At 38.6% G+C, this 24,771-nt stretch overlaps 1 protein-coding gene across 1 annotated transcript; it reads right to left on the reverse strand.

The window, feature by feature from the left end:
- Window positions 1–1,543: 1,543 nt before the first annotated feature.
- LOC111873856 (putative deoxyribonuclease TATDN1) lies at window positions 1,544–24,771 on the reverse strand. Its single transcript, XM_023868893.2, has 7 exons — window positions 24,555–24,771; window positions 11,549–11,728; window positions 7,901–8,090; window positions 6,850–7,053; window positions 2,709–2,912; window positions 2,519–2,629; window positions 1,544–1,815 (listed from the first exon to the last, which is right to left on the reverse strand). The coding sequence occupies exons 1-6, from the start codon at window positions 24,577–24,579 to the stop codon at window positions 2,530–2,532; spliced, it is 903 nt and encodes a 300-aa protein (XP_023724661.1). The 5' UTR covers window positions 24,580–24,771; the 3' UTR covers window positions 1,544–1,815; window positions 2,519–2,529.

Genomic DNA, 24,771 nt, shown 5'->3' on the forward strand with positions numbered 1-24,771 from the left:
AAGGTTCACATTATAGCTGCAACACACATTTATGTGTAATTGTAGAACCTCTCCTTTTAATATGATCACACATGAGCTGTGTCTTGCCTGGCTCAGTGGATACTATTCTTTGAGACTGCCTACAGCTGCCTTCCTGTACACCCTGTGCTTCCCTTCCCCCTTCTTGCCAACTGTGTTCCTCTCTACCCTCTCACCTTTGCCTGTTGGTTGAACTGCTTGAAACTGACTACCACTCCAACAGTGGCAAAGCCTTTGTGGTGGCCAGATGGACCTCTTGGGGCAGTGAGATGCGTGTGTGGCTTGTATTCTAAATCCCCGTCATGGCTGTGCTCTTCTTCAGTTTACCTTCAGTGAGGCCCCCTGGTTTGCATTCTCATGATTGTTTATTTAGTATTGTCGACTGCCTCTGTGGTCTAGTGGTCAGAGTTCCTGGCTACAGATCCAAAGGTCTCAGGTTCGATTCCCGGCGCCACCAGATTTTCTGAGAAGTAGTGGGTCTGGAACAGGGTCCACTCAGCCTTGTGAGGATAACTGAGGATCTATTTTAAGGAAATAACAGCTCCGGTCTAGAAAACCGAGATTATCACCCATGGGGATCCATTGCGCTGACCACGCAACACCCTCTATCCACTAAAGTTGGCACTAAATTCGCCGACAAGCGGCGGTCACTCGGTCGGTATAGTTTGCTTGTGAACTACAGGCCACGGAGTTTTTTTTTGGGGGGGGTATTTTTATTCAGTTACTTTATTATTAGGTCTTAGCCCTGTAATCCACTGCACTGCAGATAACGCCAGGATAAGTGGTTATATTTGTACAAATATAAGGGCTTGCTGTGTATGTCATAGCCTTGTTATGTTTTTTGTGAACTACATACCCACTGGGTACTATTTCTATTGTATCACTGACTCATTGCTTTGTTCTCCTAAACCCAGGAATAGAAAATGGTTTGTTCCATTCATCCTATTCTTTCCTGGGCCAACTTTCACATAATATGTATGTACATTAAGCTCCAAACTCCAGACAGTGGCAGCATTAATTTCTAATGCCAAGTGCAGTTCCTTGACCTTGAACTGAAAATGCTGAGATGGTATAAGCATTACCTGCAAAGTACAACTGATAACATAAAAATGTTGACTCAAATATGGTATTTTCTAAGTATGCGATTGTAAGGTGGTGTGTTTCCTCACATGCCCAGGTATCAGCAAAAAATCTGTCTTATAACCCAGTAAATACACTGTTAAAAATTCTATGATTTCTAGGAGACTGGTTCCCACTAAACTTGTCTCATCAGTGCCTCCATATGGCGCATCTCATATATGTATTCACACACAAGCCACAGCATGAAGGTGGCCACACAATCTTCTTGCTTTTTAGAAGCACAGGGTAATGACATCAGGGCTAGTAGAGATGAAAGTAGTGCAAACGTGGAGGCTCACCACTTAAATATCTAGTGTCACGATGGTAAGAGGATAAGGTGAAAATCCTAAACAACTCAGAATAAAGTCTCGGATTTAACTGTCATAAAGAGTAATGGTAGCTCAGGTGAGGTTTTGCAGGATGCTGTCTGGTATTGACTTCAAAAGGCATGCCAATAACAGCACTATAATGGTCAGTTACAAAAGAAAAAGAATCAAATTTGTTATAGTGGTACCACAGAAATATTCTGGCCGCACAACAGTAAGTGGATCCAGTGGAAGGCCTCGTTACACTGTCATGCCATGCATGGGGAAGCTTCTTTTATGGTACCATTTAGCCGCAATGAAGCACATGCCTGAATGCAGAAGTAACTCCAGATTCTACAGCAACGGACAAAATCTGCAAATGGGTGAAAAATGTGCCAGTGTGCATTATTTGTGGTACTACTACTATAATATCACACATAACTGTCATGAAGTACAGTAGAACTTGGTTATAACGTCATCAAAGGGACCTAAAAATAGTGTCGTTATAAACGAATGTCGTTGTAACCGAAATGGGCACTTCCACAGTAGCCTTATGTTAGTCACGTAAAAATGTACCAAAACCGAGTTAAAATGTTGCATTTTTTAGTGAAATACGTAGTTAAGTACAGACTAACGTAACATTAACGTGGAACTGCCCAAATGTGTAATATCAAAGACATATTACAGCGCTTTTCACTGACAATACACACCGCACTAATACTGTATATTAAAGGTAGGCCTACTCACCAAATTACAGTAGATTACATCAATTGTTGTGCCTTACTGTACCTAGATACGAGTACAGTAATCAGTTATCTTCATCTGTTTCCTGTTACTTGCCCAATACACACTTTCTAAATTACGTTCAATGTCCATATCAGAGAAATTCAGGAATGAAAATGACGTTACATATGAGGTTGATGCATTTGTGCATGTCGTACTAAGCAAGGTATAAAAACAGTTGCTTTATGGGGAATTAGTTCGTACCATTGAATATTTGACACAATAGACAAGGTGTCGCAGAAACCGATGTTGCTATAACCAAGTTTTACTGTATTTATCTATATATGTAATACCTTAGCGACATTCATCTGGAGAAAAATAATTCTGTTGTATTTTGGTATACTGTATTGCATAATTCTTCCATATCTTCTTCTTTCACACCTGCCACTATCTCCAAGATATGTCTGCAAGTAACAAACATAACAGTATTTAATCTTCTGGAAACTTGTAATGTTGTCAGCAGAATCATCACATGATACTTACACTATATTTGCTGGTTCATTCCTCCCCTTTACCATGCTTCCTGCTTGCCACTTTTCTTTCTTGACAGTTGGAAATGTTGTTTTAATTAATTTGGCACCAGCATGTGTGGGACGCACTTCACACCAAGGGCAGTCTGTCTCGAGAATTAGACAGTCATTTGGAATCTTTGCAACAACTTCAAGGTTATCAGCAGTTTTAAGTGAGCTGTTGGAAAATACAGTAACAGAATCATTTTGTTAACCATCACACTACTGTGGGCTGTGACCTTTGTAAGAACACATAATCTTGATATAACAACATAAAATTTGTAAACATTCTTCTCCCAACACCTGTAACATCCAAAACTGCTTGCAATACATAATCTGCAAGTTCTTACCATAATTATCCATATCACAGTTTGGCACTAAGATTAAAAAAAGTAATTTTCAAGGAGATTAGAAAGTAGAGCTCTATATTCTCAACATCTTTAGAACCTTATGAGACGTTAACATTTTCCTCTCTCTCGTGCCCGCGTGTGGAACAAACATCTCAGATCGCCATCATAAACTCAGATTTCTTACATGATGTCTCTTAGACATGACCAGTTTCTCCACCTATCTTCATAAAACTGCAAGGAAAAGCGAACCCAGATAGCTAGCTATAAACGTGAAATGTTTTTAGAAAATTTTCGTCATTCTCGAGTTTCTACAGTATATAGTATAGGACAAATAATGTGACATAGAGACCCATTGCTAAGCAGTCACTCTGTAAATGGCTGCTAGGTAATGCCCGCAACATATACTAGGTGGTTCAAATATGACCGGGACTGATTTAAAAAAAAAAAAACATAATTGCCAAACACTTACTTGCATATGTCAGTCTTCGACATACTCCCCTCTGGAGTCAACACTTTTTTTCCAACTTTCTGGAAGCATCCTGATGCCCCCCCCCCAAAAAGACTTGTGGTTGGCGGCGTATTCACTCCCAAACAGTCTGGATGACGGCATCGTCCACAAACCACATGCCTTGCAAGTCTGATTTGAGCCTTCCAAACAGGTAGAAATCACTTGGGGCCAAATCGGGACTATACAGCGGATGTGTCAGAAGGTTCCATTTCAATTTCCGAAGGGTTTCCATTATTGTTTTGGCTGTATGGGGGCGTGCATTGTCTTGAAGGAAGGCTACCCACTTTCCACCTGTCTTCCGCTTGGATCGGATCTTACTCCAAGTTCCTTGATAGTGATGCGCCTATTCTCACGAATAAGCACGTCTGCACAATCAGTGTTTCGCTCGGTGACGGATGTTTGCGGCCGACGATCATGCGGTTCATTCTCCATGCGCTCTCTGCCCTCTCTGAAGCACTTACACCACTCAAACACACGGGTCCGTGAGAGACACTCTTCCCCCTGCTGTTGTTGGAATCTGTGGTGAATTTCAGCGGATGGGACGTTTTCTCCAACGAGGAATTTGATCACAATGCGTTGTTCCACGCTCCGTGGTAGCTTCTGTTCTCATCACTCTAGCAACTTCCAGACAGCACTGAACAGGTTCTAACCCTAACAGGAGGGAGGGTGGAGGTTGTGGCTTCACTCTTGCAAGGCCGCACAGCTGCTGCGAAGTGCGGCTTGTTTACAAAATAATCAGTCCCGGTCATATTTAAACCACCTTGTACATGCAACAATAGAGAAACTGTATTTTCTGTGTCGCCCATGCTGAGATGCTAGAACCGTGAGGTTTTGGGCATAGTCAGTTGAGAGTCGGTTTGGTACAGCAGTCTGTGAAGAGAGGAATAGCCACTGTTGGAGCTGTTACCAGGAAATATCTAGTAACAGACTGAGAACACCAGACTGTATGCCCTAGTGAACCGTAAAATGTGGAAATAATGATAGTGTTACAATTATTTGTAGTTATGACCTGTAAATGGTCAATAATATATATATCAATCCAAACCCTGTCTGTAGTGAGTCATAACACATGACAAGTGGTGTCAAGTGAGTGAGCAAGACATGCACCACGCCCCTGCAAATGAAGTTGGACAGAATGGTCGAATGCTACATAAAAACGGTCAAGGAGCACCTGAGAAATGTCATCACATGCCATAAGAGGGAATGGAATGCAAGACTACACACTCTCCTCCTTGCTTACAGGGCATCCACTCACGACACTACGAGCTTGATCCCAGCTAGCCTAGTGTTCAGGAGAGAACTCCAACTGCCCTGCAACCTGCTGTTCTGACAAGGAACAACCCACAATCAATCATGTGGCAGATGTAGTGGACCATGTACATGACATCCATCTACCAACACCTGAAGCTGGCCAGTGACCAGATGAAAACTCATTATGACAGACTGGCTAACCATGTGGGCTACCATAAGAGCAACAGAGTGTACTCTATCGCCCAATCCGCACGAAGGGGAAATCACTCAAACTCCAGTCCTCATGGGAGGGCCTGAACAAGGTAACCTGAATAAATGATGTAGTATACAGGATCCAGAGGAACCAAGATCACGGTAGATGGTGGTACACATGGACCAGCTTGCACATTATCAGGGAGTCACTCGGAACAAGCAGCTTCAAGGAGGAAGCACCAGGAGTAGTTGGAGAGTAATAACTGTGAGGACTGAGCCACAGGGAAGGAAGGCAAGGCTGATCACAGATATCACAAGCACAGCCTTTGGAAGAGAGACTGTAGGCTATTCGGAACAAAGAGCCTTAAGGAGGGAGCAATGTGGCATATAGACCCATTGCTAGGCAATGACCATGAAATAAGCAGCCATAAAACAGCCGCTGCTAGGTAATGGCTGCAACAGATGCATGCAACAATGGAAGAGCTGTTGGGGCAGTGTTCTCTGTGCTGTCCATCCCAAGGCTACATAACAAAGGCCAGCTGCCATTAGAGCAGTCTTCAGTCTATAGAGTGCAGTGAGAAGAGTAGGAGGTTGGTGTGAGATGGCCGCCAGCTGAGGAGTAAGTTGGTTGGTTGGTTGGTGAGTGAGTGAGTTAGAGAACTGCTGCCATTCAGTCCTTGTGAGCTGTTGCTGTTAGAAGCTGGTAGCTCAGGCATGGGGACATCTGCCATTGGAAGCTGTTACCAGAAAACTGGTGAAGACAGCAGCCTGAGAAGACTTCAGATGTGTAGTGAACGGCAGAGTGCGTGAATGCCACAGTTATGTGTGGTCACGCATTGTGTATCAAAGAGTGCAATAAATCACATCATCATTCCAAAACCCTTCTATAATCACTGAAACATGTGACAGTACTGCAACTTAAACTTGCATGCCTAACATAAAATTCCCCTTCAGATATCACACAGCACATAAATTTACATCAGTGTCAAAATATTTTCAAGCACCATATGTCGAGAAACAGTAATTTTTTGTCTTGTTTTAAGTTCTGCCCATAGCCGACAGCTCTTCTGTCACCACAATGACTAGGAAACAAAGCACATTAAATTTACAAGAAGTTAACAGAAGAGTTTTGTGTGTCTCTTTGTCATGTGGCAGCAAGCCTTCTACATTCTCAATTATATGAAGATTTCGTGTCTGTTGGCACTGATTTGGTCCCCAGAAGTGCCATACAGGATACCCCGAACATAGAGAAATTTTCATCTGCAGGGCTGCCTACAAAACTTAGTTCCAGCAATGGCAGAACCATACATAGGCATGCCCTATTATGAGCTGGTCCTATATGCAGCCAATTTGCCTGACAGTCTGCATACTAATAATTCTTTTTCTTGCTTAGAAACAGTATAGCCACTCTACACTGGAAGTCCTTGCTCCTTAAGCTGGCTGACTACTGCTCACATCACTGGACCATTTTTGAATTCATGTTCACTACTCAAGTGATACAGTGCACAATGAAAAAACTTATATGAAGTTAAGATGATGTCATATGACGGACATTTTTCAGTGGCTAAAATTTGGAAAGTTCAAGATTCTGGAATGCAGAATATACTGTAGATGGGAGAGGAGCACACACCATGTTCTATGTATAAGCCCATAGGAAAATTGTGTCATGTGTCATATCTGAGACTAATAGTTTGATAAAAATTGGTACCATGATTAGCAGGACGATATGCCATCACTTGTCATACTACATATTTTGCCCATTATACTGATGACATTCTGTTACTGTCATACGAATCACCTGCATCAGTACTTACCAACCATTGATGCCAATGTAGTAACCTAATTCAAGTAGGGATTTCATATCTTGTTCAGAACCATCAAAAGAATGCACCACCCCTCCATTCAGTCGATCTCTATTTTTGGACAGAATGTTAACCAGATCTGAGACAGCATTGCGGCAGTGCAGGAATACGGGTATTTTCACAGCCTCACACAATGTCAGCTGATATTCAAAATACCTGAGTATGAAAGCAAACAGTTAACTGTTATCACATAGAATACTTCTGAAAGAAATGAGGTTCTTATCAGTGAAACCTATATGTTTGGCCCTCTGTTGTGTGTTGCTGCAGAGACTGAATGTCTGTGTGCACTGTTATTCACCTCTGATTTTCCAGCAAGGATTCTTCTAATGTCTCTGTTGTAGTACGCCATGCTTTGCAAAGTTCCATCAGTTTTGTGTAGAGGAGGATCACTTTTTATGTGGCAAGTGGTGACCCAAGATCTGAGATTGATTAGAAGATTAGTGTCCCTTGATCGGCCGCTTGTTTTAAAATAAAGGACACAAAGTCACTTAATGACACTTGCACCTATACTTGTAAGTAGCTGTCTGAAATACCGGGTTTTTGGACTCTGTCCATCATCCCGTATTCTAAAGAACATATTTCAGAAACTGGATCTGTTTTCATTCTCAGGTAAGGGGGTGGGAGAAACCTATTCTGTTGGCCCATCACTGACTCCAGGGTTAGTGATTGAGTTTAGCTCTTTCTGATGGAGTAGGTATCTTTCACTCCCTCATGTGAGGACGAAAACAGATCCAGTTGTGTTCTTCTGGATGATGGATGAAGTCCAAAAAACTGATACACCAATGTTAGAACCCTTTAAAATTTACCAATAATAACTTGGTTAGAGAAAACAATTTTTGATCACATTAAGTTAAATTTCAACAATACCCATTTGCTTTTGTGATTATAATTGTGTAAACTTATTAATCTTCATTTTTCCTGTTAATATATACAACTTCAAAACCCATTTAGAAATAATGAAATGCCATGTAGCCAACTGACTGTAGGTGCAATATGTTCATACTTTATCTGTGTTTCTCTGGGGCAGAACTGCAGCCGATCATAATCCAGTCCACATTCTCCAAGTGCTACCACTTTATGTTGGCCCCTCTGTATGAGATCTTGGAGAGCCTGAAGGTACAACGCTGGGTCTCCAGACTTCTCGAACTCACTACATCTGGTTGGATGACAGCCCACTGTAGTGTACAGTTTTTCTAAAACACAGAATATTTACAGCATTCACTCACTCGTCCATGGAGCTGAGCCCTTCTTGAGAAGCCACCAACTGTGCAGCCACTCAAGAACTTCCCAGCATTTTATGGAACCTGAAGGTTCATTACCGTGTTCACAAGAGCCCTCCACCGGTCCATATCCTCAGCCAAATCAATCTAATCCATACCATCCCATAAGGTCCATTTTAATATTGCCAACCCACCTGCATCTTGGTCTTCCCAGTGGTCTCCTTTCTTCCAGCTTTCCCACCAATATCCTATATGCATTCCTCCTCTCCCCATTATTGCTACATGCCATGCCCATCTCATCCTTGACTTGATAATTCTAACTATACTTGGAAAAGAGTACAAGTTATGAAGCTCCTCATTATGCAGTTTTCTCCAACCTGTCACTTCATCTCTTTTCGGTCCAAATGATCTCAAACACCCTCAGTCTGTGTTCCTCCCTTAAAGTCAGAGACAAAGTAGCTTGCAAATTTTTGTAACATGCTTATTTCTTTATGGTGAGGGGTTGTTAGCCCAACCCCCAAGCTGGAGGACTACCCCTTGGCGGCTGTCCGTGACTGCTTATTTAATATACTCGCAGCTACCCTCCTTACCTGGAGGGTGTCCCCTTTGTTTGCAACCTGAGGACGTGCCATGCATGATGACAAGGGGCCCACAACACTCAGTCCCAGTAAATCTTTGCTGTTCTCAATGAAGCAGAGAATAGGCTTGACTAACAACTTCCTTGAAACGTTGACAGCTACTCAATTGGTCAAGACATCCCTTGCTTTTATGAAACATGATGGTTCACTGCTGTGTTCACAACAGCTTATCATAAGTCTGTGTCCTAAACCATGCAGTCCACTTTCACAGCCTGTTTCTCTTAATATTCTGATACTGCACCTAGGTCTCCTACATGTAGGATTTTCAACCACAATCCTATATGCATTTCTTCTTCCCCCCACATAGGTACATGTCCAGCTCACCCAGTCCTCTTCATTTAATCTTCCTAATATTATTACGTAGGATAGCGTGGTACAGACTGGATTCGCCTGGCTCAGGATAGAGATCAGTGGAGGGCTCCTCTGAACACAGTAATGAACTCTGGCTTCCATAAAATGTTGGAAGATTCTTGAATAGCTGCATAACTAGCATAGTCTCAGAAAGGGCTCAGCTCCACGGAGGTAGTTCAGATAGAAAATGGGAAGATAAAAAAACTTTCTGAAGTAAATATTTCTGATTTACTATATTGCTATTTGATTCACTCAAATCACAATAATCTACCAGTATATAAAACTAATTCAAATATTACACTACAGCATCCTGTGGCACTGTGTATTCTAACTTCATGTTCTCACTCCTTGCCGTCTTTGTGCAACTTCATCATCTTCGTATCTTCTCATGATACAACACTACATGTTTCGGCCTAACTGGCCATCATCAGGTGTATAAGATGTTGGGCTGAAGGTACCTAATACTCTGTTGTCACGCTGTTCTGCTTTCAATTTTTATGTAAAATGCTTCAAAATATTTTATTTTAGGTTATTTTTAAATTGTCATGCCGTTGTTAACCTTATTTGTATGCACGTTTCTGGTGTGTTTTGTTGGTATGTTTTTTATATCCTTTTGTGCTGTGTGTAGTTGTTCTAAACTACAGTGAAATATTTTAGAACCTCACACAAATACTGAACTGCTTAGGCTTGAACAGACAGACATTTCTACCATCAAGTCAAACTACACGGATTCGGACTACCAGCTAAATTGACAAATCTGTAGCCTAAGTGCAATACAAATAAAATTTACCTAGATTACAGAAGATGCTGTATGTATTCATGCACTACTGGTACCTCTGGAGGGCATGCAGTAGCATAGTTGGTTGAGGCATTATACTACAAGCCACAAAGTTGCAGGTTCGATTCCCAGTGATGTCACTGGATATTTCAATTTACCTAATCCTTCCAGTCACACTATGGCCCTGGGGTCAACTGAACCTCTAACAGAAATGAGCAACAGGAATCTTCCTGAGGGGTAAACAGCAGCCAGTGCATGAGGCTGACAACCTCACCGTCATCTGTGAGCCAACTGTCTAGAAGATGTGCAAGCCTTGATGTCTCACAGCCGTATGGGCCTTCATGACCTGTTACAGGGATAGCTTCACATTTTTTCTTACTGATGCCTCTGTAAAAAGTTAACATTTGAATGCTGAAAATTTTCTTTGGAAATATAGTACACCTGAAACTTGAACCTCTGGTTTCCTGCAAAATGTATCTGAGAAAGTTCAAGCATAACACTGATTTCATTCAATTTTTCTTCAGTGAGCACTTAATATTTTGAATGTGTGCGTGCAAGTGGAACTCCACCAGCCATCAAAGTATGCTGGACCATAAGAATAATTCTGGCCGCCCTTCACTTAGATGCTGTTTCATACTGCTTAGCAATAAATGCATAAAAGTAAGTAAAGCTATCCCTGTAACAGGCCGTGAAGGCCCATAGGGTTGTGACACGTTGAGGGGTCCCACATTATCTAGGCAATCTGCTCAAAGATGGTGGTAAGGTTGTCAGCCTTACATGCCAGCTGCGCTTTACTCCCAAGGAAAATTATTTAAGTAATTCCTGGTACTCTTTTCTGTTAGAGGCTGAGTCGATCCCAAGGCCATAGTGCGGCTGGAAGGATTAGATCAATTTAAAAAAAATCCAATGACCTCATCGGGACTTGAACCTGCGACCTTCCGGCTTGTAGCATAGCCCCTCAACCAACTATGCTACCGCGTGCTTCCTAGCAACACATGCATAAGGAAGTTAAACAGTCTCATGTACAAGTATACAGAGTGACAGGTGATAAAATAAAAAAAATGCATTTGTAGGACATTCGCATTACCATCACAACTTTAACAGAAGGTAAGATGGTGACATAAAGATTTAGCTCAACATTCTGTACCTCAGTGGAGTGGCCAGGTTCACATTCCCCCCTTTATTCCCAAGGCACACATTGGGTAGGGCACTGGATGGGCCCTGCAGACAGGCTGAATGTGAGGAAAAAGCACAGGTTGAAGGTGTCCAGATAAAAAGTGTTGTGGAAGTTATATGGACCTAACAGAGATGAAATAATAAAAGACTGGGGAAAATTACAAAATAAAGAGATGCATAATTTTCAATTTACATAATACAAATAATTCAACCAAGAATAATGGCTTGATAAAGATGAAATTACTTGGAAGACCTGCATGAACATTAAAAAATCTTACAGAAAAAGGGTGTGAAGTTGTAGAATGGACAGAACTGGCTGTGAATGGATTACGAGGGCATGCTTTCATGAACTCTGGATGAACCTTTGGGTTACATAAAATCACAGAATTTCATGGCCAGCTGAAATTGTATTAAGTGATCAAGAGGGAATCAATGGATGGGAACAGTCGGAACATTGGACAAAGTATCGATCTTTATGAAAAACAAACCATGGGTATTTGCAAGTTGAAGTGCCTCCCTGCTTTCTTCCAGACTTCCTCCTGTGATGATTATTTTCTGCATTCCAATTTTCCATGCTCTTTCAAGTACAGCTTCTAAATCATTTTCGTGTTTCTTTGACCCATGATAAATTCCTTTGTACATAGCATCCGTCAGATTCGCTCCAATGTCTAAAACATATAAAAATAAGTAAATGCAGTGAAAAGCTTTACTTCTATAAAATATTTGTGTACAGTGACACAGAGAGAACTATAATTCACAAAGCTTGAACCACTTTTAAAGGATTAAATCCAGGATAGCTTGTTCAGTATAGTGACAAAGTTATGAGCTGGATGATCAACAAACACGGGCACAAAAACAGGGTGGTCTACAGGTACTGATCTGGACTTGTATTCAGGAGGTGCTTGGCTAAATTTTGACCCCATCAGGCCTCGTCTCCAATGGTACTGCGGCCTCTTATCCTTGGAGTATATCAGCTGGGGCATGAAGTTGAACACTCAATTCAATCTAGTGCTGGGGTTAAGAATTTATGGAGTTATACTTCCACTTCACTTCCCCTACTCTTCGTGATGTGATACTTAAACACAGAGACAACTATAACTTTACTTTTACTAATCTGTTGGAACAAGCTTAACCACTGACCTTGTGTCTGTAAGATTATGTTTCTATGCTAGTGGTTAATACTCCCTCACTCACTCATGCAGTCAAGCTCTTCTTCAGAAAGCCACCAATTGTGTAGCTAGCATCATATGGAACCCTAACTTTCATTACCATGTTCACAAGTGCCCTCCATCAGTCCCTATTCTGAGCCAGATCAATCATATCCATTTTAATATTGTCCATTCACCTATGCCATGATCTTCCCAGTGGTCTCTTTCCATCTGGCTTTCCCTCCAATACCCTATATGCATTCAGCTTCTCCCCCATTCGTGCTACATGACCTGCCCATTTCATCCTCCTTGACTTGATCATTCTAATTATACTTGGAGAAGAGTACAAGTAGGCAGAAATGAGACCACTGGTGGCTTAAATCAGTTGAAAGACTTCTTCAAGAAAAATAACCATACAAACATCATCCAAATGTGTGTACCACACAGATATGATCTACAGACAGATTTCTGTGTAAACAAAGAGAGAGAAGTCTTCAATAGAAAATTGGGTAAACTGGTGAAAGCTTTCGAAAATACAGCTTTAATAAAGCTAGATTTAAATAGAGAACTATTTGCAAAACATGGCCTACACATGAACAACAAAGGGAAAGAATCAGTTGCCAAGAAGATAATGTCTACTATGAAGGACATGCTACATAAAAAAATAGAAGAATCAATCAGCATGAGCTGGAAAGAAGATAAAACAGAAAAGTCAAAAGAGAAGCATAACAACCAGGTATATGAAGAAGACAGAACCAGCCCAGAGTTGAATAAAGATGCAATCAACCCCGTTTTATCAAGAAGACTTCGGAAACCATCCTCTACAAGAAAGGACAAGGTTGGACTAAGTGCAGAACCAGACACAACAGCTGCTACAAATAAGCCAGGAGGAAGTACATCACCAGAAGAATGTACACCATGTCCAGAAAATTCAACAACTTCTACACCATGTGGGGAAGTTACAGAAGACACAGTCCATGAAGAGGCTACTCAACTAGAATACAAAGAAGATACTATCCATGAGGAGGCTGCAGAAACCCAGGGGAACGAAACAGAGAAAACTTCAGCAGACCCATCTCTTAACTGTGTGGTGCTATTTGAAAGAGATCAACCGCAGGAAGTTCGTATGTCAGCAGACAAAGGAGGCCCCCAGTAAAGCTAAGTAAAGATTTTTTATAGATAAGCATAGTGCTGGTATCCTCAAGAATAATAATAATAATAATAATAATAATAATAATAATAATAATATAGTCAATGCAAACATTCAGATATTCCATCAAAACATGCAAAGTCTAAATACTAAAAAGCTAAATATGGATGTGCTACTAACAGATAAAGCACTAGAGTTGGACGTACTATGTATCACCGAACATTGGTTACAGGTACAAGAAATAGGTTGTAAGATTTGAGGTTTCCACGGCGGTGACTATGAAGAAAGCAGTTTTCTGGGATGTGGCACCGTGTAAATGTGGTGTTAACCGACATTTCGGAGGAACGTATTGCCTCCATCTTTAGGGTAGAATGAAAAATAAACTCCGCAAGTGAAAAGACAGTGAGAACCAGTGCAAGCAGACTGGACTGATGTTGGAAATAAACTCAGCTATGTGGGAGCAGGGAAAGGGGGGGGGGCTACTGAGCACATACAGTGACAACTGTCCACATCACGTAAATAACTCCATGGAATTTGTCCACACATTGGACTCTCTCCATGTCGATCCCCACTACATACTGGTCAGTTTCGATGTAGTGTCAATCTTCACCAGGAGCCTATAAAAGATACTATGGATCTGCTAGGATGACATTTCGAAGAAGACATCTTGAGACTCTTCCGCCATGTCCTGACCACCTCATGCTTCAACTTCAGTGGCCAGTTCTATGAACAAACCGATGGTGTGGCGATAGGCTCACCACTTTCTCCGGTCATCTCTAACCTATATATGGAGGACTTCGAGGAGTGGGCACTTGACTTTGCTCCACACAAGCCCCGCTGCTGGTTCTGCTATGTGGATGACACCTTTGTCATCTGGCCACACAGGCCCGACAAGCTTAAGGACTTCCTCAACTACCTAAACAGTATCCACCATTGCATTCAGTTCACAATGGAGACTGAAATTGAGGGCCACCTCCCCTTCCTGGATATAGATATTTACAGGAGACCTGACAATTCTCTGGGCCATAGAGTGTACTGCAAATCCACCCATACAAAGCTCTACCTTAACGCTGCATCCCACCCCCACCCTTCCAACAAGCAAGCTGCACTTCCCACATTGGTGCACAGGGCTAGAGCTCTTTGTGATCAAGACAGCCTACATGCGGAGTTGATGCTCCTGGGCGATGTATTCAGGAAGAATGGATACAACAACCGACAGATCCATAGAGTTCTCATCAGCCGGCCTGAAGATAAACCGGACTCAGTCACCTTCCTTCCCTGTGTCGGGACTATATTCAACCATATCAGCAGAGTGCTGTCCTGGCACAACATCACAGCAGTGGGTCTGCCTCCAAACAAATTATCCAGTTTCCTCCAGCCAGTCAAAGATAGCCTGGGACTAAGGACACCAGGTATATACAGTATCCCATGCGAGTGTGGCAAGGTCTATATTGGGCAGACGGGCCGCTCCATGGATATGAGGTTGAAGGAGCATCAGCGGCACATCCGTCTCGAACATCCGGACAAGTCAGCTGTAGCTGAACACAGTATCGATCTGGGACACCGCATTCAGCTTCAGAATACCTCCATCCTTGCCACCAAGACCCGCTATATGGATCGCATCATTAGGGAAGCCATCGAGATTGAACTCCATCCCGAAAATATGAACAGAGAGGGGGGTTTTGTCTCAGCAAGTCATGGAAGCCTCTCATCTGTTCCCTAACCGCCCCCCTGGACATGACGCCAGATCCACAATGCTACACAGGCCATGACCGACTCACATAGCAACCCCCCAGCTTAAGGGTTAATGCCCTCCCATTAACCGTGCCTTTCTCTCCCCCGACACAATATCCTATACAAAACCCTGCTTCTGTCCCAGACCCATCCCCTCTCCCTCTTTGCCGATTTCCCATGTAGACTCCCCCCCCTTCCCTGCTCTCACATAGCTGAGTTTATTTCCAACATCAGTCCAGTCTGCTTGTGCCGGTTCTCATGTCTCTTTGCTTGCAGATTTTCTTATTTTTCCTTCTACCCTGAAGATGGAGGCGATACATTCCTCCGAAATGTCGGTTAACACCACATCTACATGGTGCCACAGCCCAGAAGACTGCTCTCTTCAAGATATAGGTTATTATAATTTTGAAAACTATTCCCTTATATGAAATTCTGTGGGAAGAATAAGCAGCATGGAGGCTCATGCATCTATGTCAAAACATATCTAGAAGCAAAGCCTTATAACTTGTTTGAAAACTTTGAATCAAGAAGAACATTTTGAGGCTAGTATAATTGGACTTATCCAGTTTAATACAATTATTACCTGTGTATGCAGAACTCCAAACAGTAATATTAATATATTTGTTAAAACCATAGACACAATAATTAGTAATTTAATAAACAAAGGAAAGAGCTTCATTACTGTATGTGATCTCGACATAGATTTCCTAGGAAGAAGAGTAAATCTACAACTAGAGACAATGTTAAACTCATATGGCTTGCAAGCAATAGTTGATGTCCCAACGAGAATAGGACCTAGAGGTCAAACAGCAATAGATCAAATAATATTGAACAAGGGCTTGTAGGGATACAATCATAAAGATGATTGAAACAGGATTTTCTGACTATAAAGCACAGATACTACAAATACAGATGCAGTATAAGAATAAAAAGGGGCAAGTTAGACTAAAGGAAGAATTCAGAATAGCTAGATCTTACAGGGAAGAGAATGTACAATACCTAAACTATCTACCAGAAAAAGAGACTTGGGAGCTTGTTTTTAAGCAAAATTCAGCGAACGAGGCATACAATGAATTGTTAGGTACTTTACAGTATTATTACGATATAGCTATGCATAAAAAAAGGGTAAAAATTAAACAGAAGGAAAATAAATGGGTTACCTCAGGAATAAGGGTATCGGGGAATAGACTCAGGTTTCTTAATAGTCTAATGAAAGAAGGAAATATGCCAGAAGAATTTAAAGAATACTATTATCATTACAAAAAAGTTTATCAGTGAAGCAAAAAAATTAATTAATAACATGTGAATAAGAGCATCAGGGAATAAATCAAAAGCCATGTGGGACCTAGTTAAGGAGGAACTAGGTAAACATAAAAAAAAACGAATATTGAAATAAGCGAGAATGGAGTAAATATACAAGATCCAAAAGCTACAGCCAATGTCTTTAATGAATACTATACCAGTATTGCCCAAAAGGTATTGAGAGGCAATTCATTATCCGAAACCAATGAAGTTAATGTCAATACAGTAAAATATAATAGTAATAGCATGTTCTTAACCCTAGCTACTGAAGAGAAAGTGGCAGGCATAATTAAAGGATTGAATAATAAAAAATCAACGGGAATAGATGATATTCCAGAGTATATTATTAAAAAATGTTATCCTAAAATAACAACTGCTTTGATACATATAATAAATCTGTCACTCTCAACTGGGCATTTTCCTGATCAACTAAAAATTGCAAAAGTGAAACCTTTGTATAAGAAGGGATGTGATACAGAAGTTGAGAATTATAGTCCAGTTTAACTAATTTCTGTTTTTTCAAAAATAATAGAAAACATCATACTTAAAAGACTTTTATCATTTTTTTAATAATCACAGCATAATTAACAATAAACAGCATGGTTTCTCTAAAGGGAAATCAACAAATACTGCAACTGCAGAGTTTATAGAAAGGGTCTACAAATCATTGGATGAGAAGGAAATAAGTATAGGGATATTTCTGGGTCTGTCAAAGGCATTTGACTTAGTTGATCACGATATATTGTTAAGGAAGATGACAAGAATGGGAATAAGAGGGGTTGCACCAAAATGGTTTCAATCATATCTAGAAAACAGGGAACAAAAAGTGTAAATTACATACAGATGTAAAGAAACTAACGAAATCACTATCTATCTATCACGAAAGAGACCCATAAGACAAGGAGTCCCACAAGGTTCTGTTCTCGGACCAGTGTTGTTTTTGCTATATATCAATGATCTAGAAGCCGGCATTGAACATGGAAGACCAACGTTTTTTGCCGATGATACTAGTATTCTTATAACAGGAAATAGTGCTAATGATGTCCAAAGGAAAATAAATAAAACAATAAATGCACTCACGTAGTGGTTTGAAAGGAATAGCTTAATTATTAATAAAGAAAAAACAATAGCAATATCCTTTCATCAACCTCAAAAAGTACAAGTCGAATGCCTGTCAATAAAGCTCTATGATACAGTCATCAATTATATAGAACATACAAAATTTTTGGGAGTTTGGTTGGATAAGAATCTAAGGTGGACTGCACATATTCAACAACTAGCAAATAAATTATGTAAAATATGTTTTACCTTATGAGTAGTCAAAAGAGTATCAGAGTTAGAGACTGTTCGCACCTTATATTATGCTCATTTTCAATCCTTGTTATTATACGGGCTGATATTTTGGGGCAAGTCAGGAAATGCAAAATTGATCTTTAGGTTGCAGAAGAGAGCTATTAGAGCTATGATACAAATCCCAAAAACCATTAGTTGTAAACAGTATTTTAAATCATTACATATATTACCTTTACCATGTCTGTATATATATGAAATTCTAGTTTACATAAAAACCAATTTGAATGTTTTCATAACCAATTCAGGAATACACTCACACAATACAAGAAAAGAGGACTTGTTCAAAGTGTCATGTAATACGAGTGTATATAAAAACAATTTCAATAACATTGGACTTTGTATGTTAAATCAGTTGCCACAATACACTAAAGAGATACGAGTACTATACAAGTTTAAAGACTTCAAAAACTTCCTACTTGATCACTGTTTCTATAGTATAGATGAGTTTCTCTTGTTTGGGGGCAAATCCTAGTTCTAATCACTTGTAAACATATATTTCAAGAATAATTAACTTGTAGATTTTGATATTAGTAATGTTATAGGAATGCCTACTGCACTACTCTGTATTTTTTTCTTACAGGAACGAGATCGAGGATACCAGGGTATTTTGTGCTGGGACAGAAGGATCGGGTCTTGAGGCGTACAGCGGTGTCGTGTGTTAACAGATTACATTTGTTTATTATTACAATCATTAATGTATTATCTTAGTATATTATTATATCATTATATTATTTATTATATTATTATTTTATTCTTATTCTTATTTATTATTGTAAAGTATTTGACTTGTCTTATATCATGTATAACGATCCATGGATATGAAGTAAATAAATAAAAAGTTATGAAGCTCCTCATTACATAGTTTTCTTCAGCCTCCTGTCACTTCATCTCTCTTCAATCCAAATAATCTCCTCAGCACCCTGTTCTCAAACACCCTCAATCTATGTTCCTCCCTTAATGTAAGAGATAAAGTTTCACATCCATACAGAACCACAGGCAAAATTAGTTTTTTTGCATATTTTAATTTTTACGTTTTTAGAGATCAGATGAAAAGACAAAAGGTTCTGGAGTGGACAGTAGCAAGTATTACCCGAATTCAATCTCCTCTTAATTTACTCCTTAATCAAACTTTGACTTGTTACCGTCGTTGCCAAATATCTGAACTGTTCCACATTTTCAAAGAATCTGTTAGCTATCTTCATGTCATGATTTTGTCCTGCATTCTGGTGATGAGATAGCAACATATACTTAGTTTTCTCTGCGCTTACTTCTAGATCAACCTCCTTGTTAGTGTCAATTAAAGTTTCTGTGTTTTTCTTTATGATATGTGTTAACTTGCAATAGATCCACAACAACAGCATAGGCCAACAGCTGATGTGCCCCATTTAATTTCAGTCCCACCTGGTTTCCCTGGACCTTCCTAATGGTATATTCTAAAGCAAAGTTGAAAAGCAATGGTGATAAATCATCTCCTTTTAGACAAATGTTTACCTTTGTGGACTTTACCATACATTTTGTTTAAACATATTTTAATCAGCCTAACTAGTTTCATGGGTACCCCAAACTCTATCAGAATATTGTACAATAGTTCCCTCCTAGGCTTTCTTGAAGTCTACACATGGCTGATGTACTCTCTCACTGCACTCCCATTTTTCTATGCTACTGGTTAATATTAAAATAAAATGAAACATTAGTTTATTCCATTCAAATATAGATGAAAATGATTTTCATATTTACTTGTCAGTTTCAGTTACTGAAAACACATTTCAGAGCTACAATCAGAGGTGTCCCTCTGATGATGGTCTCTGAAGACTGAAACATGTAAGGGCATAAATAATTGAAATAAGAAAAATTTTCACCAGTCACACTAGAAGGAACTGTTTAACTTTTCATGATCCTGATGTCATTTTGAACATTTTGTTTAAAGAATACTGTTTTATGGTGCAAGAAAATTTTTCTTTCTTTCTATACTGGGATTCTATTTCGGAGGCAGGTACTGCAGCCATAAAATAATTTCAACTCCATTTAAAATTTATGTTGGATCAAAATCAGAATATTATTATGCTTAATCTTGATTAACATTTTTAACTCTAAAAAAGTGAGAAAAACAAAATTTATCAAATCAGGTATGATTAGACATGTGAATCCACTTCTAATTTTTTATAAATTGATGGCAAAATAAATTATGATGTATATGGGTTACCATATAAGGAAGATAATTCACTGTTACTTCCAAAGTGCTTTATAAACACATGAAAGAAAAGTGCTCAACATTCCCAGAATACCCTCTTCATATCAAATGTGCTCCATTATTCTGTCACAGTGAAAGAATAAAGTGGAATCAGAACTGAAGAGACAAAGTTGCATTATGTAGGTACTAACACATTCAGAGCTTCAGATATTTAGGATATAGTGGCAAAGAAATTATATCACTTCATTTCACAACAAAGTATACAGAAATTCTCACACCATTTTTCTTATTTATCCTGTGTGCAGACTTATATTATATGTAACTTTTGCGTCTTTTTGCTGAAATATGTTTCACTTCTGCTACTAAATATTTGTACTGTCATCATAACTTCCTGCCCCCCCCAACTAATATTTCAGTTTCTGCTGTTTAGGGGACATTTCGATGTGCCCACAAGTTAACACTCTACAAGTATAATGGTGCTAGGAAAGAGGTAAGGGCTGCATTATGAGATATTGCGCTTCAATTCACTAGCATCTGGATATCTGCAGTAATGAATTTGTATCTTTATTCTGCTGCATTTGGAATTCAGTGTTCACACCCTTCGTTAATTTTACTCACCAGGATACAGGCGATTGATTCACGTTTTGGTCTAGAAAGATCTGGGGGAGCTAATCACTGTGCTTACTTTTTTTATCCTTGACGTAACTTCGAAAAACCAATATTACTAATCGACCTGTCGCCAAAACACAAGAGATGGGCCAGGTAACAGTTTGGAGAGAAACCTCAATTATCAAATTGAGAAAGATTTAAGTGACATTGCCCAGAAAACTAGTCACACCAATGTGAGGTTTGTTGGTCTTTTCTGCGACATGACAAGCCATGGATTAACAGGTGTGTAAGGGAGCGTTCACTTGTGGAGGTCGGCGCGGCCCACATTGATGCGACTGATGTCTCTTCAATATTGAGGAGCGAACATACTGTCCATGGTTTGCATCTTAATCCTCGAGGCAAGGACAAGCTGACGCGACTCATTGCAGAGAGCATTAAGGGCAGACACATTCCAGTTGTCATGGGTGTTCAGAATCATTTTTTAGGATAAAGAGTGCAAGTAAAGTTTATCAAGTAAAAGAAATTGCAAAAGAAACTAATCTTTCAGACAATAATGTTAGTGAACCAATAGAAATCGGAAAAGGTAATTGCAGTCTACTAAATTCAGTGAATAATAAAGTACTAAGAATATTCCATCAGAATATAAGAGGATTGAGAAACAAAACAAATGAACTAATAAGCTCCATGAATTCAAATCTTCCACACATACTGTGCCTTACTGAACATCACATGAAACAGCTGGAATTAGAACATCTTCACTTAGAAAATTATAATTTAGGTGCTAGATACTGTAGGAAAACACTGGAGAAAGGAGGAGTGAGTATTTTTGTACATGAAAACCTAAAATTTACTAAAATAAATTTAGAAGATTATTGCAAAGACCAGGATCTGGAAGCATGTGCTCTAAAGTTAGACTCTCCTTTTTCTAATATTTGTATACTGACTTTATATAGAGCCCCATCTGGAAACTTCGATCACTTTATAAATAGATTAGAAACCATCCTAAATGTACTGCATAGTTCAAAAGTTGAATTTATAATTTGTGGTGATATAAATATAAACTATCTCATCGACAGTAATAGGAAACTAAATTTAGACTCTTTGTTATCATCTTACAATCTCTCCAGTACTGTTAACTTTCCCACAAGAGTTCAAAATAATTCTAGTTCAGCGATAGATAATATATTCATTGATAACTCAAAATTAAGAGACTATACTGTAGGACCCTTTATAAATGGCTTATCCGATCATGATGCTCAACTCATAGAAATAAATAATATTGACCTTCAGCCCAGTAATCAACAATATCAAACAGTAAGGAAAATCAACAAGCATACGATGGCAGATTTTGTCACAAAATTAAGTAATGAATCATGGGACAATGTATTTGACAGCAATAATATTGATTCTAAATTTAATTGCTTTCTGAACACATACTTGAGGATCTTTTATTCAAGCTTTCCCTTAAAAATAGTCAAAAATGAAAATAAAAACAAATCCACCTGGATAACAATTGGAATAAAAACTTCATGTAAACACAAAAGACAACTATATTTGGCCAGTAGGGACAGTAATGATCCAAGACTAAAAAGTCACTACAAAATGTACTGTAAAATTTTGTCAAAAGTCATTAAAGAAGCCAAACAGAATAACTATAACAGCCAAATTCTAAAATCAAACAATAAAATTAAAACCACCTGGGATATTGTGAAAGTTGAATCAGGAAAGAAATCTGTTAATGAAGACGTACAAAGTTTGAATATTGAAGGGAAGTCCACTAACAATCCACAAGCTATCGCAAGTGCATTTAATGAATATTTCCTTTCATTAGCTGAGAAAACATATTCCAATAATAATAATAATAATAATAATAATAATAATAATAATAATCCAATATACTATCTGTCTCGTGCCTTTAACAATTCATTTCCAAATATCAATCTCAAATTCTCAACAAGGAAGGAAATTGAAAACATTATTAAATCCCTTAAGCCCAAAAATTCACATGGATATGATGAAATCTCTACCAAATTACTTAAAGCAAGCTCTGTTTACATCAGTTCACCCTTGAATCATCTATGTAATAAATCTTTATCATCAGGTACTTTTCCTCAACGCTTAAAATACGCTGTAATGAAACCACTTTTTAAAAAAGGAGAGAGAAAATGCATCTCTAATTACAGACCAATATCCATATTGACTTCATTCTCAAAAGTCTTTGAAAAAGTTATGTATAATAGACTACTTGAACACTTAAATTCTAACAACATATTAGTCAAAGAGCAATTTGGATTTAGGAAAGACCTAACAACAGAAAAAGCAACCTATGAACTAACTAACGATATTTTAAGTGCTCTCAATGACAGATTAATTGTGGGAGGGATTTTCTGTGATCTAGCAAAAGCTTTCGATTGTGTTAATCATGATATCTTACTATCGAAATTAAATTTCTATGGAATAACTGGCAAAGCTAATGAATGGATCAAATCATACCTCAAAAACAGGTATCAAAGAGTTGAAATAAATAATAAAAACTCCAGTCATAATGCATTTTCAAACTGGGGAATTATAAAGCACGGTGTTCCACAAGGATCAATTTTAGGTCCCTTACTTTTTCTTCTCTACATAAATGATCTATCTAAAACCATCAACAATAAATCTAAACCAATTCTATATGCAGATGACACTAGTATAATATTTAAGAACTCTAAATTTGACAACTTTAAAAATGACATAAATATTGTATTTGAAGCCTTAAACAGATGGTTCGAAGCCAATTTACTCTCATTAAATTTTGATAAAACCCATTACATATCATTCACAACTAAAAACAACCACCAAATTGATCTGGACATCAGTTATGCCAACAAATTAATCTGTAAAGTACTTGATACAAAATTCCTTGGAATACATGTAGACAGTACACTGTCTTGGAAAATACATATTGAACAAATTATACCTAAATTAAATGCAGCTTGCTATGCGATGAGATCAATTAAGCCTTTTATGTCACAGGAAACATTGAAGATGGTTTACCATGCCTACTTTCATTCTATTATGAACTATGGATTAATATTTTGGGGGAACTCTTCACATAGTGTAATAATTTTTAAAATACAAAAGAATATAATAAGAATCATTACAGGATGTAGAAGTAGAGATTCATGTAGAGAATTATTTAAGAAATTAAAAATTCTACCGCTTCAATCGCAATACATATTATCGCTTCTCCTATTTGTTGTTTACAACAAAGATAAATTCAAATTAAATTCTGATGTCTATAACATGAATACTAGACAAAAATATAACTTCCACCTACCCTCATCAACTTTATCAGTATATCAAAAAGGAGTCTACTTTACTGGCATAAAAGTGTTCAACAATCTGCCACAAAGTATTAAAAACTTGGGCAATGATACTACAAAGTTTAAATCAGAGTTAAAGAATTATCTACATGCTCATTCCTTCTACTCTTTAGATGAATACTTCAATGTAAATAGAGAATGATGTAAAATTAAGTTATATTAATTTTAAGGTAAAATTGCCTGTACTTATGTATGTAACCTTTTGACTTGTTCTGTATCCAAAGGTACTAACCTACTTAGGATTTATAGAATGTAAATAAATTCAATTCAATTCAATTCAGATCTAGCCGTTCTGATTATCCCATGGTGTTTGGGATAGTTTTCAACTGCCAGAGATTACTGGTGCTGTGACGGGCTGGTTTGCCAACACTGCGACGAAATTATCATTAGAAAGCGTGTAGCTGATAAATCATTGCGTTCAAATCCTTCAACAGTGGAGACAATATTCATGATAACATAGCTTCAAAAAGTCTAGCCCTCTTCCTTCGCGTGAGGTTGCGCCTGCATGATCATTGATTTATATAAAACAGTGTAAAATACTAAATAATTCTTGATTTCTTACAGGGAAACTATCACGAGTGATAACATGCATGTGAAAAACGTGATTTGGTACTTGTGTACTACAAACTTGTGACAGCTAACCTATAAATTTCCGTATGGAAGCCATGCCACCAACGTTGTCTTGTAACTTGTATGATCACTATTGACCCTATTGACAGCTTATCTGTGACCGTCTGTGACGATAACACGGAGAACACCGTGTAGCTTCTATGGTTTTTCCTTCCCACATACTTTACTTGCTTCACACGTTTCTCGATCCCTTCGCCCTCTTTAGTAAAAAAGAAAATCTATATTTTAC

This window comes from Cryptotermes secundus, unplaced genomic scaffold, assembly GCF_002891405.2.
Source record: "Cryptotermes secundus unplaced genomic scaffold, Csec_1.0 scaffold414, whole genome shotgun sequence".
Lineage (NCBI taxonomy): Eukaryota > Metazoa > Arthropoda > Insecta > Blattodea > Kalotermitidae > Cryptotermes > Cryptotermes secundus.